General features: G+C 35.7%; 1 protein-coding gene across 1 annotated transcript in view; it reads right to left on the reverse strand.

The window, feature by feature from the left end:
- Positions 1-18,584, reverse strand: part of PCDH11X (protocadherin 11 X-linked) — a 675,478-nt gene that overhangs the window by 334,333 nt on the left and 322,561 nt on the right. Inside the window, exon 4 of the mRNA XM_087813444.1 lies at positions 2,865-2,942. Within this exon, the coding sequence (XP_087669570.1) occupies positions 2,865-2,942 (78 nt within the window). The remainder of the gene's footprint in view (positions 1-2,864; positions 2,943-18,584) is intronic.

Genomic DNA, 18,584 nt, shown 5'->3' on the forward strand with positions numbered 1-18,584 from the left:
CCTTTGGACAAATAAGAGGCACTTGAAAATAATAAGGTAGAATACAATTTATGGATCTTAATTTGATACCCAAGGAGTCAGATTTAGGACCTTTAGTTTATTAACAACATTAACTTAATCAGTCAGGGAATAACAAATAGCATATGAATGTTTGGACATTGATCTCCTCATTCTGTTTTTTAAGTCTGCTTGAGGTTTTTACTAAGAAAACAAACTTGATTGTATTTGTTAGTCACATTTTGAGCTGTCTTGACTGAAACAAGTAAAAGTGGATTCTTCAAAATAACTTACTTTAATTTCAAACTGGTTTCCCCCAGAATTAATTTTGTTTTAATGAGACTTTACTAAAAGTCACTTAATTAGCATAAAACAAATTGCTTCAAATGATGCTGTTAAAAAACAAAAATCAATGGACTAAATTTTAAGATCTAATTGGTTTTATTAAGAAATTCATGAACAGGGCAGCATCCCATGTCGCAAGTAGAAGGTGAAACTGAGGGTCTTGATTTAATGCACAATTTTGATTCACTATGTAGCGCCAGCAATCTATTCAGTTTCTTTACAGCACGTCCCATGAGATTTGACCCTTTCCCTTACTAGTCATTAACCCGAGGCAGCCAGAAACAACAGCCATGCCTTGACTAAGGGTCACAAGCTATGGGTTTGTATTAAGCTAAAGATAACATCATAGCTTAAGTTGTGATTCAGCTCCTGAGCCCTAAAGGAGAACACCCCTGGCGACATTCCAAGGAAACTAGGCTGAGGGATGCTAAGTTGAACTGAAGATCTGAAATAATGATTTACGGCCTACCTCACTCTTAACCAATCAGCAAGGCCCTCAACTCTAAACTCCTTACTCATAATGACTCATGATTTTGCTCTATAAAACCCCTTGTCTGAAAACCACCCTGGTGTTTGGGCTTTTGAACATTAGCTTCCCGTTCTCCTGGGAGGTTCCATTCATAAAACAGCAAATCTTCCTCCACAGCAATTCTCAGTGTTTAGTATTTGGCTCTGCTAGTGCCAGGTGGATGATCTTTTTCTATTCAGTAACAAAGGGGTTTTATAAAATGGAAGATTTTTATGGGAAGCAGGGTGAATCAAAGGCATTATTAACAGAAGAAGCAAAATAATTATTTTTGGTCTGGAACATATTTTCTTTGGGGGAAGGGAAAAGGAAGGGTTTTTATCATGCAGATTGCCTTTTCTTTCTATGGGGAATGGAGAGGGCAAATCATGACTGGTGCTTGACCAAAAAATTCCAGACTGGTTGATTAAGACTGTTTCTGGGAGTGGTTGAAACTATAATTAGATCAGGTGTTAAATCTAGGTTTAGTATCATGTGCTTTTAGTATGAGTGACACCAGTCTTGTTATTGTTGTAATTAGCCACTTTATTAATATTAATAATAGGAAGAGCAAAGGGGAGGCCAGACATTGTAAGCATGGTCACCTGGGAAGCATCACCAGGAAGCTACAGCTTCACACAGCATTGTTCCTTAAAGGGGATTAACACCCCTCCCCTCCCCCATCTGATACTGGATTGTTTTGAGGAGAAGGGGGAGATAAGCAAATGTGAAGTCAAGTCAAGGTGACACAAGGAAGGTGCCTGCCTGTCAGCTTAGCCTGGGGAACAGTAGATTGGTTGGCTATAGGGTATACCCCATCAGAAACATCTGAAATCTTGGAAAGTTAAAATCCCCTAACAGCCTGGCCGGGCATGGCTCAGCGGTTAAGCATCGACCTAGGATCCAGGCGATCAGGCTTCGATTCCCTGTCAGGGCACATGCCCGGGTTGCGGGCTGCAGCAGATCAATGACTCTCATCATTGATGTTTCTAGCTCTCTCTCTCCCTCTCCTTTCCTCTCTCTGAAATCAATAAAGATACATTTAAAAAAAAAAAATCCCCTAACAAAGAGTTCCCTCTCTCTTGTTTTGCACTTGCGCTCTCTTGCTCCCTGCATGGTCCAGGGCCATGCAAACCCCCACACAATGGACTGCAGTTGTGAACACAAGCTAAGCCAGCCAGATGCTAGATTGGACTATAATATGGAACAGAAATTCTGGGCAGTGGCCTTAATTCTGGCCCTGCTGAAGACAAGATTGGACTTCTTCCATGGCGAGATGGAGAGAGATGGGAAGTTGACGGAGAACCTCCTTAATTTTACATCATCAATAAAGCTTTCCATCAAACTGCATTTTCCTGTGGGAGCCTCAGAAAATTATTTTCCTCATGGCATCCCAAGAACTCCACTTCCACTGATAATATTTGGGCCTGTGTTTTTTTCTTTAACAAGGCTAAACCTTAAATTTAAGTAATATTATAAAACAGGAATCCTCAACTTTTTTCAATACACGATCTCATAAGTAAACTTAAACATTTAAAGGAATAGACAATCATTTAGAATATATTTTTTGAGGAATGCTTATACCTGATTGAACAAATAAATGAACTCCATTATTATCATCAAACCATACTAGGGAGAAATATGTATTTACTGTCATATTATCACATTAGAGTCTAGCACAAAACCACCTAATAAAACTTCATAGAAAATACATTGAGAAACACAAGATAAAAATATTTCTTATACATTCAGGAGCCTGGCTGGGTAGCTCAGTTGGTTGGACCATCATCCTGATATGCCAAGGTTGAGGATTCATTCCCTGGTCAGGGTACATACAAGATTCAACCAATGAATTCATAAATAAGTGGAACAACAAATCTCTCTCTCTTTCTCTCTCTCTCAAAGAAACAATAAAAAACTATAAAATAAATAAATATTTTAAAAGCATATTTCATATACATTTATAAAAATCATTTAAAGGGAATAAAGAGGAACTATTAAGTCTTTAATTTCATACCTGTGGTTGGGGATGTATCCAGATCTCCACAGTTGTCTCTTTCATGGGGGTGCGAGATCTCACAACCTCCTTCGTTGTCTTTAAAAGGAATAAAAATAGAAGTGTTTTTAAGTGGTTTGTTAAAAGAGAAAAACATAGTGCATTGCACACATGCATCAAATATAGGTAAATAGTGCCTGGGTAAATAGCTTTTTCTTAAATTACTTATTTAGAATTCACAATGTGATAGACACAGCTCTAGGTATCAGGAATAAAAAAGAAAAAAGAAATCCCTTTTCTCATTGAGTTTACATTCTACTATTACATTTTAGAGTTCCATTAGACATATGAATGGGATTGTAAAGGACAACTTAAAATATTTAAATGGTTGAAATGTAAGCTGGAAGGGCTTTCAACCCAATGCTTTTACAATTCAATTGCTTTAATAGCTTGTATTTGGAAAGTCACCATTGTCTGAAATTTAAATCTGTGTGTGCCAACACATCGTAAATTTGCTATAATGCAAAGGCATTTAATAAATGTTATAAATGCCAATAAATTTATGAACTGATACACAGATCCAAACTTACCAACTCAGAATAATTATCAAGGTCTTGAAAAGATGTCTTTATCCATGTAATTTTCCTCAAGACATAGAATATATTCTCTTCATTTAAAATATTGAATGTATACTATAACATGTTCTACATGTGTGATTTTCACATATGTGAAAAACATTTGATAAATAGTATCATTTGATCTATGAAAGGAAGATATTTTTCAAGAAAGCTAAGAAAACCCAACTCAGTGACTGTTGGAAGCTTTCTCGCTATAATAAGCATGGTTGAGCAGTAGTGGCAGATATCTTATGTCTCTCAAAACATCACACTGTTGTTTGCCATACTACAATTTACAGTTACATAAGGTTTTGAAAAGGACAAGAATTTACTACTGCAAAAATTATCTCTGGTAAGAGGATTATTTGAAGCTGATTATTTTAAAGAAACAGTAAACATAGAAAAAGCTCTGAAGCCAAGCAGACCTTACCCTTTTGTAAAGCACATTTACATTTTAAAAGGAAGATTCTCTTCTGTAAGGGAGTCTCCCTCTCTGTACCTGGAGGAGAAGGATGGTTAAATCTCCAGAAAGTCTTATCAATGGAGAAAGCTGCAGACCCAAATCTGCATAACAAATGTACCCCTATTTAATGTGCTTTTCTGTATAGTCTCCCATAACTGGATCCCCCACCTCCAAAATCTGCTTTTGTCTTTAGCTAGTGATGATATTTAAGATGATGTCTTGGCCCATTCAGAGAGCTACCCAGTTTTTCTGGGTTTTCCCATAAATACAAGAAATATACTTCTTATTCAACTTTTGTTTTTCTCCTCTTAATTGGTCCTTTATTATAGGGTCTCAGCCAAGAGACTTAGAAGAGTAGAGGGAAAATTATTTTCTTCCCTTAAACTATCAAGTGACCCACATATATAGCCTAGCCACCACAGTTTTTTTATTTTATTTTTTATTTTATATTTTATTTTATTACTAGTGCATGCCCATTATCTCAAATCAAGAAAATAGATGATCAAATTTGGGACATTACACTTTTAAGTCCCAGTTGGGCAAAATTTTTTTGTTATCAAATTAAATGATAGTTGTGTTTACTATGCAATGACACTATATGTGTGACAAAAAGAATACAATACACATTGATATGAACAGACCAAGCACTCATTACAATATTCCAACTCACAAGTAATCAACAGTCAGAAAAACTAGAAAATCAAAATGGACCATCTCGTCACAGCAGAATTTCTTCACAAAAATAAGAAAATAAAAGAAGGCTGTGACCAAAGTAAGTCTGAAAGGCCTATTGGTTAGCCATTCAGAGAAAACCACTTATTAATGATGACTTAATTAAATTTTGTTTACAACAGTCAAAGAAAATGTGCCAAGAGAAAAGAAATTGAAGACTACCAGCCTTTCAGCAAGTACAGTTACTCAAAAAGTATAGGACATTGACAGCTACATCAATAGTGAATTAAAAACAAAACAAAGACAAATGATTCTGAGCGGTTTTCCTTGTCTTCATGAGTTAACAGATGTTACAACAATGCTTAATTGTTGTTATTTACTTGAGGAAGCAATGCCAGATTTTAAATGACTGAAGAATTAGCCTCTATGAATAGAATAGAAGAGAATTACATAGAACAGGATTGGAAAAGAAGGATAGGATAGGATAGGATAGGATAGGATAGGATAGGATAGGATAGGATAGGATAGGATAGGATAGGATAGGATAGGATAGGATAGGATAGGATAGTCTGCATGGAACAGAAAAGGAAAGAATAATTTCAAAAATTTAAGAAAACAGTAATTCAGTAAAATCTGAAATGGGGTCTGCTAAGAAGTGTTACATCTAATGGTGGGTGAAGCATATGTGGCACAGAAAAAAAGCTCAGGTGGGCAAATTTATGAGGCTTGGGAAATGTAAGGTGTTCAAAACCTCTGGTTACTTATTGCATTATTCATCAGCCAGTACTTGGTGGAAAATACTTGAGCTTGTCCTGTGTCATTGAATTTCATTTACTATTGGCAATAGAACCATTGTCATTCTGTAAACTTTTTTCAAAAACACAGCTAAATATCCAGACATGCTCTAACACATAAGCAGTTGGATGGCTTAGTTGTGACAAAGTTTTATTGAGATTTTTCTCACTAAGAGACAAGATTGAAATTTTGCTGAATGAGGAGCATTCTTGAACCCTCTTATGAAACACTGAATCATTTTTCAAATTAATTTTTGCTGCAGACTTGACAATGTCTCTTAATAAATCAACCTAATATTATAAGGTAAAAACAATGCTTACATGCAAAACTTATGATGCAGTAAAGTAATTCTGCTGACTAAAACTGTTTGCATCAAAGTAATGTCAAGTTACTTTATAGGCTCCAGCACTATAGAAGTTAAAACAAGAAGCAAAATCTCCATCCCCACATGAATTTTCAATGGGTTGCAACAAATATGCAAAAATGCAACAAATTGAGGACCTTTTGCCAAAAGTTCAATTAGAAATTATTAATCTTCAATGTAATGGCATGCTTAATACAAATATAAAGAAAATAATTTAATAGAATTATTTACATGCCTTCCAAGATATAGATATGTTGAGCTAAAACTATGTGCTTGTAGATTTATATCAGTATTTAGCAGTACCTATCTGTGTGAAAAGGCATTTTCAGAAATCAGATACAAAAATCCTTTTATCTCATTAGCGGGTCTGTGTTACGTAAAAAATGTGCATATTATTACTATAATTGATGATTTGAATATCATCAATTGAGATTTTGTTTGAAGTTTATTTTCCCTTGTGTTGTATAAATAAATATCTATTCTGGCCCTTTACAGAGAAAGTTTGCTGACCCTTAACTTAGGGAAAAGGGAAAGACAGACTATTAACTGTGATTAATATACAAGTCTATAAAATATGTAAAACCTGGTAGAACTTAGATGCAGAGGGTGGCGGGGAGTTTTTGTTTGTTTGTTTTTCCAAAGCAGGGAAACAAACCCAGGATGTGGTCAGTATAACAGTAGTGCCATGAAGATGTAGCTTAATGGTGGGACAAATACATGAGGAAATGAATTAAGGACATACTCTTGGTGGACTTGCAAAGTTAGCTGGTGATTTTATAGTTCTACAGTAAGCAAAGTAGAAACACTCAAATGTATGTGAGCAAAGTGTCCTGTGTTATCAGAGTTTCTAAGCAGATTTGTGCTCAGGTCTCAGATTTAACATTATTTCTAAACCGAGTTTATTAGAGTTGCATTTCCATGCACATACTAAGCATCTGATGTAAATATTTTTTGTCAACTGTGAGCAGTGTCATGTTTGTCTTGGTTGCCTTCTGTCAAATGTATAATGCCACATTCAAATGTCCACTAAGTGGCATGACATTTTAATGGTTAAATGTTTAATGCTATGTGGATCTATCTTGTCCATTTAAATATGTCAGTTAAATAGCTTTATTGTATAATATGCTTCAATATTATAGGGGTTCAGAATGAGTCACCCCAATATGTTTCTCTTTGGTATGCAGATGGTTTTGATTTAAGGGCAACTAATACCCTGAAGATTCAAGAGAAACTTCTGCTCCCACTTAACTTCCTAAAAAACTTAAAAAGAGTCTTGTCCACAATAAAAGATTATTAGAGATAACCTTTTTGTCCAATCTTTATGACAGGACAAACTACTAATTACTAATCTTCTTCCTATGGTGTGGCAATGACTCTCTGAAGGCAAAAAATGCCATACCTCATCCTTAGCTCTGAGCCTCTCATGTTTGTGGTGTTTAATTACATACATAAGTATGTAATTAAATTTGGTTATTTTCTCTTGTTAATCTGTTCCATGTAGATTTAATTATTATTCAAGCAAAAAGAACCTAGAAGGATAAAGAAAAGTTTCTTCTTCCTGTGCAATACTCAAATATTAGAAATTTGTTGAATTTTGTTTTATACAAAAATAACAACTTAAAGGTAAAATAACACTCCCCTCCCTGACAATGTTCTTTCCATTGCCCCCTCCTCCTTTCACCAAACACTACAGTTATAAAATCAATAGCTGAGAAATTGTCTAATAAAATAGCTCTAATATACAGAACTGCTGAGAATTCATTATCATGCAAGTGAGAGAAATGACAATTCTAGGAAATATTAGTGCTCAAAAACTTTTATTAACTATTTTAAGAAAATGAAATATGGTTCATCAGTGACACGTGAGAAATAAAATGCAGATTTGCATTTCTGTTTCCTTACATGCACCATGTACTGAATCAAACTGTATCTTTCCTTTTAAGGAATCAGATGTCAAGCTGTCAAGGAAAAAGTAAGGTTCTTTATAATAATCACAGGCTTTACAGATTTAAGCCTCATTTTAATCCAGTTAAACAGTGCTCAAAACTGAAAAGTGAGAAGTATGTCTTACCATTGATTTATTTTTTGTTTGTATTGATTTCAGAGAGAAGAAGGGAGAGGGAGAGAGAGATAGAAACATCAATGATGAGAGAGTCATTGATCGGCTGCCTCTTGCACACCCTCCTTGCTGGTGATCGAGCCTGCAACCTTGGCCTGTGCCCTGACGGGGAACTTAACCAGGATCCTCTGGATCATAGGCCAATGCTCAACCACTGAGCCATACCAGCCAGCCTGTCTTACCATCGATCTTAAAGTGTTCTGAGGAGTACCACTGGCATTACTGCTAAAAATAATAATAATACCTCCAAGAGAAAAATAGATATTGAATCTTCTTATTTTTCCTGATTCAGATATTATTATTTCATAGTTTAGACACTGAAAGAGAATTCAACTGTTTAAAAATCTAGAGAGAAGCAAGATGGTGGCGCAGGTAACCTTGGTCCCTGCCGCCTCCAGCAACCATATAAAAATTACAACTAAAATACAGAACCACCGTCACTCAGAGCCTCCTGAGATCCGGCTGCACAGAAGCTCTACAACCAGGGAACTGAAGCAGCACCAAGACCTGGAGGAGGGGCGGGGACTCGGGCGGATAGGGGATGGATCCTGGAGATGCGGCCACGGGCCCACACCTGGTTCTGTGGGTTAAACCTGGGAGGGAATCTTGGTGGCGGGGGTATCCAGGAGGAGGGAGAGGTCCCAGCCCCACAGCAGGCCCCCAGCCTAGGGCTCCAGGGCCTGAAAGAGAAGCCCCCACAGCTTCGGGCTGTGAAAACCAGCGGGGACTGTCTCTGAGGGTCGCAGAGGCTGTGGGAGCCGTAGGCTTTCCTCTTAAAGGGCCTGCACGCGGACTCACTCAGACGTGCTCCCTTTGAGCCCAGCGCCGGGCAGCAGCCTGAAAGGACCTGGGACACTTGGGGAGGAACTAACCTGCCTGAAATTGGGGCGAGAGCTGGAGGGTCAGCTTCCTCCCAGGCAGAAGAGCTGGCAGAGGCCATTGCTTCTGTGGCAAGTCCTCCCCTCACACAGCCGGCAGGCAGGTGCCATATTTGAATTGCCAGCACCTGACTCACATCTTTGTTCCCGCCCCGTGATTCCTGGAGGCCCCGCCCCTCCCCACCTGCAGCTCATCCAGGCCATTTCCAGTGGCTTTTCTGTGCAAGTGGCCTCTCAAGCCTCATGCTTAGGACTTCCCTAAAATCTCTCAAACAAGCAGCAGTGTGCCCTATACAGCTTGATAAGTAGCCCCAGGCCTGGCACTAGCAGCAGCCTGCATTGGCTCATAGCTCGGCCTCTCCTGGACACCTCCAAGCCCAGCACAAGTAGCAGCCAACTACAGTTTGCTGTGTAGCTCATGCTGGGTGGCCCTGGGCAAAGCACTGGCACAGGCTGACTCTGCATCTCCCAGGAGGCCCCAGAGACAGTGCACCTGGTGGTCAGACTCAACCATGCTGGATTACAACCCTACCACATCCACGAGTGACACACTCAAGGGGTGCACTTGGTGAACACCAAAGCTCCACTGAAGTAAATCCTGCTCCATAAGGGTGTCTCCAGCACAGCAGCTCTCTGGCCGTAGCTGCAGCTGGTCCTCACAGGTGATTGTCCTATGGGTCAATTCCTCCCAGTGAAGCCAACAGCAACCAAGGCTCAACTACAACAGGACAGTGCACATAGCCCACACAGGGGGGCACCTAGAAGGCCTAGATTAGGTGAGTGGAGAGGTTGAACCACTGGACACTACAGGACACCTACTACACAAAGCCACTCAACAAATTCCTGGAGACATAGCAGGTCTACCTAATACATAGAAAAAAACACCTGGGGCAGCCAAAATGTGGAAGCAAAGAAAGATGTCACAAAGGAAAGATCAGAAGAAATCTCCAGAAAAGGAACTAAATGAAATAGAACCAAGCAAGCTAACAGGCACAGAGTTCAGAATTTTGGTTATAAGGATTCTCAAGGACATTAGTAAGACTATTATGAAAACAAATGAGACCATCGATGACCTAATAAAATACCTATCAGAAAGGAAGGCTACATGAACTTCAGTGAAGAATAATTTATAGGGAATCAACAGTAGAGTAGAGGACACTGAGAATCAAATCAGCAATTTGGAACATGAGGAAACAAAAAACACCCAACCAGAAGAGCAAAAACAAAAAAGAGTCCAGAAATTTGAAGAGTTATAAGGAGTCTCTGGGACAACTTCAAGAGGCCCAACATTCGTATTACTGGGGTGCCAGAAGGAGAAGAAAGACAGAAAGAAATTGAAAACTTATTTCAAAAAATAATTACAGAAAATTTCCCTTACCTGGGGGAAAAAATAGACTTACAAGTCCAGGAAGCACAGAGGGTGCCAAACAAGAGGAACCCAAAGAGGCTCACAACAAGACACATCATAATTAAAATGCCAAGGGTTAAAGACAAAGAGAGAATCTTAAAAGCAGCAAGAGAAAAGCAGTTAGTTACCTACAAGGGGGCACCCATACGACTGTTAGCTGATTTCTCAACAGAAACTTTGCAGGCCAGAAGGGAGTGGCAAGAAACATTCAAAGTGATGAAAAGCAAGAACCTACAACCAAGATTACTTTACCCAGCAAGGCTATCATTTAGAACTGAAGGTCAGATAAAGAGCTTCATAGATAATAAAAAGCTAAAGGAGTTCATCACCACCAGACCAGCACTACAGGAAATGTTGAAGGGTCTTCTTTAAGAAGAAGCTAATGAACAAAAGAATCTGACGAACTAAATAGATCCAGAGACATTGATGCATGCAACAAACGATCATATTTCAGAGTGAAAAGGAAAGGGTGTGAAGGGTGGGAAGAGATTAACCAAAGAAGTTATATGCATATATGCATAACCCATGGACATAGTCAATAATGGGGTGAAGGCCTGGGGAGGGGGTGGGGGTGAGGTGGAGGGAGTCAATGGGGGGGGAAATGAGATACCTGTAATACTTTCAACAATAAAGATTAATTTAAAAAATCTATTAAATCCTTTAAGCACTAGTACATTATTTTATTAGTGATGCCGTGTTGGCCTAATTAAGCAGACATATGTGGAAGAAAAGGTGTTCATTTATATAATTTTACATTTCAGTATGCAGAAATTTCATGCCTTAATAAAATTGCTTATAGTCTGCTTGAATGATTTTGTTTATTGGTATAGGAAGAGGCTGGCTCTTAAGAGCATCAATTCAGAGTAAATGCCCAAACATTTATTAAATCTCCCTTATTTTTTTTCTCTGAAGCAAGAAGTAAGGAAATTATCAACTAAATTTACAAGCACAGAAATGTGAATTATAGCTCAAAATAAATACAGTGATGCAGCTTTTGTGACAAATGGGAAAATATTTTCAACTTCCAAAAGATTTAGTCTTTCAGGAAAATAATAAGACACTGTTACAGGTGACCAAAAAGAGTAAAATTCACTTCCCAAAATATAACTTTCTTGCAAGAAAAGGCTTATGGAGCAATTTAATTTGACTGAACCTACTAAATCTGGTAGGACCTTCTAAATGTCCTCCACTGTTTCCCTGAGTGTAGCATAGAATCTGAGCTTTAGCTACCTGACATATTAACTGCATTCTTTAATCTGACTAATTCCAAAACTACTATGTGAGGTAAACCCAGACTGAGTCTGTGATAATTTTAAAAGAGAAATGTGAAATGCATCCTTTATTCTCCCACTTGGAAATTTAATTGTCACTCAAACCTAATGGTAATAAAATCACGGTTAGAATAAGATCATGATATTTCTAACTATAGTCTCAACATTAAATTACTGTTTCAAAATGTAGCAAAATGAGAATCCAGAGGAATTTCCATGTGTTCAGCTATTACATTTCTTTCTCAAAAGTAGCAGATTTTCCACTAGAAATGGAAGCATGCTTCTATGTTCTTGGTAATTATACACACCAGGAATTTTGGGTTTTGCAGAAATGTGACATTGTAAATTGTCACAGCCATCACTTTATTTCAGCTTCTCAAAGACTACAAGTGAGTTTAAGTGATAGATCATGGATATTTTATTGCCATATGGTTGACATATTGATAGGAAGGGGGAAAAATCTTCTCAAACTAGCATATAAGATATTTTTTGGAGTCCTATGTAATATCTACCATAATGACATATACCTAAAGACATATCAGTATGTGAATAATGTTTCTAGTGGTTACATTTATAAAATCTTTCCCTCATTGTCATTTATTTCCTTATAAACACCAAGATCCTTAATTTAGAAATAATATCCACCAAAAATATGAGACAGTTTATAAAATATGAAGTATATTCTGGAACTTACTTTTGCTCACAATATATTTAGTTGAACGATTTCATGTTAAAAACCTTGGCAAAATACCAATTTTTAATATTTATAATAAATTACAGGGCACAATTTTCAATGGCAGTGAATATACTGTAGAGACTTTCTGAAATCGGAAAAGCCCTTAGTTAATCCATACCCTAACATTTCTCAAGATCCTGTTGCCATAGGTTTCTGTCTTTCAATTAGCAGAGGTGTCAGTCAATATCTAAGGAGGAAAAGATAGGTGTTTAAAAGACTAAAATCTACTCAAGCAGCAGTGAAAGTCAGGGCCTGTAAATCTGCATCTGGCTTTATATCTTATTAGTTTTATGAACACTGTCAAGTTAAAGATGACTTTTAGTTTCATCATCTGTGAAATGAGTATAATAATATGAGCCTCTTAGAATCATTGTATTCTACTGAGTTACTATAGTAAAGTGTCTGGCACTTTATAATTATCCTCTTCACTTGAACAAATATAGATATATCTTCCCTATTAACATGAAGTGGAAGCTATCTAGAGCCATCCACCACATGGTTCCTTCTCTAACTCTCTCCTTTCACCTCAAAAATTTGAAACTAGAAATTCTAATTACTTACAAAAGGCTTTTGTAGCTCTCAAAAAATAAAAAATAAAATTACCAGCTGCTACAACAAATAACACAGTAATGTGAGGGTGGAGGGAACAGAGAAGTCAGACATTAATTATTCTTTACTTTTTCTAATTATTACATACCCTCTAACTGGAGAAATCTCTTTTGATCGTAGATAAATTCATTCATAAAGATAAATAATAAACTTTCAGTCTAATTGACTATTGAAAGATTTAAAATAAATTGACTAATTAAAATGTTAAAGGATACATTTAAATTTGCCTAAAATTAATGAAAACATTTTTGGATGTAGGCAAGAAGAATAGGGGTTGGATTGAGTAAATTTAAACATGCAGTTTGAGATTCGATATTCATTTAAACTTGTCAAGTATCCTTAAGATGTTCTGTTTCCTGAAAGTACTCTATAGATTACATGCTTGGAGAAATATGACAAATTTAAGCTTTCCTAATAAGTTATATAAAGTAAAGTATTCTTGTATAAACTCACAAGCTGAATTTATACCATGCTTTTTGGAGAGGAAGCCAAGCCAGAAAATACAGTTTACTAATGTTTCTTGTCCACAGGGTAATTATGAGACATTTGCCAGAATTAAAGAGACATGCAAACCTATGCTTATCAGCATTCTGACCCAGACAGAGTATTGTGAATCTGGGACACCTGTGTCTTACAATTAATCTTCCTTTATTGTTTGCATGGTTTTGTGTGTGTGTGTGCGTGTGTGTTTTGGTGGGTTTTTTTTTTTTGCTTTATTTATTTTGTTTTGTCAAATTGGTCTCAAGAGAAATGGATTTCTAAAAGCAAACCACAAATTGATAGTAGTGGATGGAATGGTGTAGAAACAATTTAACACCAGTTTAATAAAACTAAAACTTATTTAAAGAGTAAGTACTCTTTCTAGGATAACTGCCATCATCAAAGCTAAAGTGATGAGATATTCAGGAAAACAATGTTGGGTTATTTCATAGACTTGTCCAATACTTTCCAGACTTGTCTGAGTCCCTTTGAAGTGGTTTGATATCACACCTATATACTGATCTTCCTTTTGGATGAAATTAGACCTAAGGGAAATGTGGTAAAAGGAGGAGAGCAATTTGGGAGGAATATATTCATGTATCCATAGGATTCTGAGGGTTCTGTCAAAAGCAAACAGCTATTTTGAAATTGTCTTCAAGGCTAGCACATCACCAGGTGGAAAAATCAACAAGCTTGGAGCATTTAATTAGATCTTTTATCTCAATCATCAACAAGTCAAGTGTATGCATGTGTGTTTAAGGAAGGAGGAATGTTACAGAAGGGGGATGAATGATCACTTAGAAAGCTCAGAGGTTTAACAAAACCTGACATGAGATTTGCCAGATGGTTTGGTACTGGATTGTAAAACTTGAAACTAATCTTCATGTAAGAGTTTTAATGGTTGTCTCTTTCTTAGAAAGCCTCTCGCTTTTCTGCTGGGGTGATTCTGCAAAATTATAGATCAGGCTTTTAAAGAACAGCTTTTATGAACAGCCTCCTTAAATCTCAGCTAAACTGAGCAAGAAGATTACATGTTATTATGATGTAGCACAGCAGGATTTTCCCCCGGCAAACATAATGATGGGAAAAAGGATGAAGCTATAGCTCTGTGCAAAGAGGTCATCCGCGAAGAACAATGCCTTTCACGCAGATCAGGCGTCCAGGCTGAAATGTTCATATTACGAAAGCTTTTGCTTAATGTTTCCATGAAGAGCTCTGACCCTGACAAGCATCCAGATGCAACCAGCAAGACCTAGCGACCACACATCTCTACGAAGTGCCCGTCCCAGAGAACTCGGAAAAGGTTGTATCTGTTACAGAAATTACTGGACAAAATAAAGTCTTATGTAATTTATATTTATCCCTAGCTTATCAGATGTCATCGAAGAAGACGTTTTCTCATTTTTACATAATTTGAATTTACTAAACTTAAGAAGTAGATATTTTTAATAACACATGAAAGACCAAAAAAGCAACTACACAACACTATAATTTTGTACGTATTTTTATATTTCAATATTCCTACTGAAAGCCAGTTAAGGTATTGCCATAATACTGAGCCTGAAATATTCAGTAGAAGAGCTATGCAGTCATCAAGTTATTTCACAACGGATCATTTGAACTTTTATGTTGTAAATATCAAGTGTTATCAGAAAATATCACTAATTATGTTTAACAACTTAAAAGAATAATTTATGTTTGCTTATTTATTAGATTATTTCTGAGAGTGACTGAAAATTACTCCTCAGAGTAGACACAAATATTTCAAACAAATGGCTTACAAATAATTTTTCAAGAATTAGGCCCAAATAAAGACACATATAGGCATGTGCATACTATATTATATACTACTATAAACTTTATTTGGTTCTCATTTTCAAAGTAGTTATTGTAATTGCTGTTACCATGAATTATTAAGAGTACACTATGTAAGTAGCATGTGGCCTAAGCTATTAAATGGTTTCTGATTCTTTAAAGGTGGCTATAAAAGGATTAAAATGATTCTAAACATAATTCAAAAAAACATTCATACATTTTTAAAGATTTTATAAATTGTCAGAAGGGAGAGGTTTAGGCAGATGGTTGGAAAAGGTTAACGGATTAAGCCAATAAAACTGATAAAAATTATAATGTTCCTATTATCAATAGACATAAATACAGTACAGCTGAAGATAAATTAAAAACTTAACTGCTCCCTGCAATGAAAAATATGACACAATGAGGACAGTTTAGGTTATTGGTATAATTCTGGTCTCTACTAAAAAATTATTATACAGGTTCTACTGTATATAAATGAGATGCCATCATGAAGAGAGATCTGCTGTATATCAATAGTACTAATATCACCCACTCACAACCACAATTTATGGTGAAGATGAATTAATCTTTCTCCAGAACACACATACAAAATAATGTTTTTATCCCTACCATTAGTCTGCAATTTTGCTTGCAGAAAGTCTTTCTAGTCTTTCTAATGACATGTCAAATGAAAAATCTCTTTCAGTTACATATTAAAATCTGAATTGGTAATTCCTAAATATTAAATAGGTCTACCCTTAACTATAATTAATTATAATTGTATCATGTGTGTCTATTCTAGCTTGCTATCATTCAGACATCAAAATGATGACACCAATTATATAAATATAGAATGGACTTATGAATTTATAGTTTTATCTTTTATAGTTCACTTTCCAAACTAAACACAAAGCCAAAAGCTTTGACAAGGAGCTGGTAGCCACAAAAATTTTGAATTAGATTTCTTTTTTAAAAAGAAATTACAAGTCATGAATTAAAGAATTATATGCCTATCGTCTCTTAATATCATGACATTAGGTTCAAGTGTGGACAGGGAGAGGGAAAAATCCTATTTTATTATTTAAATTATGAACTCAAGATTCATATCATAAGGCACAAGAAGAAATTTCCTCCCAACTTGAGTATTTGGTGAAGAAATGTTAAAAATTTAGAAAATTGATGTTTTCATCTCCAATCAAAATTCACATCCTAGGTAGAAACAAAGTCTTAATAGATTTTATATTAAAAAGAAAACTGTTCTGTAAGAAAGTCCTCTGAGTTTTTCAAAGTTGCGACTTATATTGAATTATTGGTAACATAAACATGCCCAAATAGGGGCCTCATTGTTACTATGAGAAGTTGGTTTGTAAGTGTAAATTCAATATAAAAGAGATAAAAAACAACCATGAAGGTACACTGTTTAAGTTATTAATTAAAATTGGTTTTCAGCACAAAAAACTTACTAATTATCCATTTTAAAAACATTCATTAATGTTGCTTGCAGAACATACACATCTGCATTTCCTAAGTTGATATCAATACACCAGTAATGAACTGACTTAAGATTATTTTTATAGTCTAAAAAATGTGTTGAACTAAGGTACTGATAAACCTAATTTCTTTTTTTGTAAGAAGCCACAGAATATGCATTATGATTATAATAAAGCCCTTTATATAATAATGACATATATAATTCTTCAATAGATTTTTCTAGGAATCTCCAATGACATGCTAAGAAAATATTTTGACCTGATTAGTCTATAATCTACATCACTCAGCTAAGAACCTGAAACAAAGAGTAAATGGAGGAATAGAGAGTAATCTAAATAAGTAAGAATGGAAAAATAATAAATAGAATCAGTAAGAAAAGAAAGACGTTAGCTGTCTGAAATACGACTGGGAAAAAATGTAGGCAAAACAAGAGGTGTGACCTATATTACTGCACTCCTATCCTGACCAATTCCAATGATCAGCTTAGAGCAAATTTACCTTGACCAAAGCAAAAGGAATAACAAGCAGATATAAAAATGCAATTTTAAAATTGGAGTTAATTTACAAAGGGTAGAAAAATTAGCACTGGTTATTTTTGCATTAGTGCATTGGGAAAGAGCTGCATATTATGACATTATAATAAAAAATAACAAAAGCCTCAACACAACACCAACATCACAACTATGTCTCTATTAGATTTTCTAAACATCAGAAGCTAGATTAAAATCTCTTCAGTTTATTTCATAACAGACTTTATAGTAAGTGGTCTTTAAGGACTAGTTAAAGTGAGAGAAAAAAGTAAAGATGAATTATCTATATTTTTGAGAAAACATTTCATAAATTTAAAAAAATATTTTCACATATTACTTTCTGATAAAATGTATTGAGGAAATCAAATAATTTATTTATTGTACTCATGGAGTTTTATTTGAAAAGAAATGCACATTTATCTCAGGCCAGTATGGCTCAGTTGGTTGGAGCTTTGTCCTGTGTACTGAAAGGTAGCCAGTTCGATTCCTGGTCAGGGCACATACACAGGTTTTGGGTTCTATTCCTGATTGGGGGGCATACTTGGGGCAACCTATCAGTGTCTCTCTCTCTCTGTCTCCCTCTCTCTCTGTCTCTCAAGTCAATAAAATAATATTAAAATTTTAAAATCAAAGAAATGCACATTCATTATATACGTACATAGAAACAATATTGAGACTGATGAGATAGGAATGTTGAAATCCTTTTGAATGTCAGGGGAGAACGCAATTCCTTGCAGTGTTGACTGGATACGGTGATTGAAGAAATGAACTTAATAGCAAAGGTTTTTCAGCTGTTATTTCTTAAACTGCATGTTTTACCTTGAGCCTAATGTAATTAAATAATATGTCAAATAGGGGTTTACAAGGGACATAAGAAGATAAAAGGTTCTAGTTGAAACCCTTCAGATTGTTTTCTAAGTTTTAAATACCTAATCAATTTGGTTTTTACTTTGTAAATTACATATATATTTTGGGTAGATAGGTAAAAATAACACAGAATTTACAAACATAAGCTTTAGTTTCACACAGACCTGAATTCAAATGCCATTTGTGCAAGCTAACTTGTTCTAAAACCTTGTACAAGTTAGTTACCTTACTTGAATCTTAGATTCCTCATCCTTAAAAAGAGAATGAAAACACCTCTTTTATGGGGTTGTTTTAAGGATTAAACAGTCTTTGTGCACAGCAATTAGAATAGTACACTATCATTAGTGTTCTATAAATTCTAGCATCTATTTCTTGTTAGTCCATAGTAAATATGATTACCCTGACTGACAATCAACATTTAGGCATAAGAGGGTTTGCTTTAACTTTTTATAAATTCCATGAAGAAATAAAATCATAGTTCAATACAGCAACTAAATTATAATATTACTTCACTGTGCATTACCTTCTAACAAGTCACATCTCATTGTATATAACCGCACCTATAAGACACCCTTATGAAGCAGCCTCAGGCTAGCTACTGATCTTGTTTTCTTCTGTCTGCTCTTACTCGTACTGGCCCACCC

Source organism: Miniopterus natalensis, chromosome X, assembly GCF_054644295.1.
Source record: "Miniopterus natalensis isolate mMinNat1 chromosome X, mMinNat1.hap1, whole genome shotgun sequence".
Lineage (NCBI taxonomy): Eukaryota > Metazoa > Chordata > Mammalia > Chiroptera > Miniopteridae > Miniopterus > Miniopterus natalensis.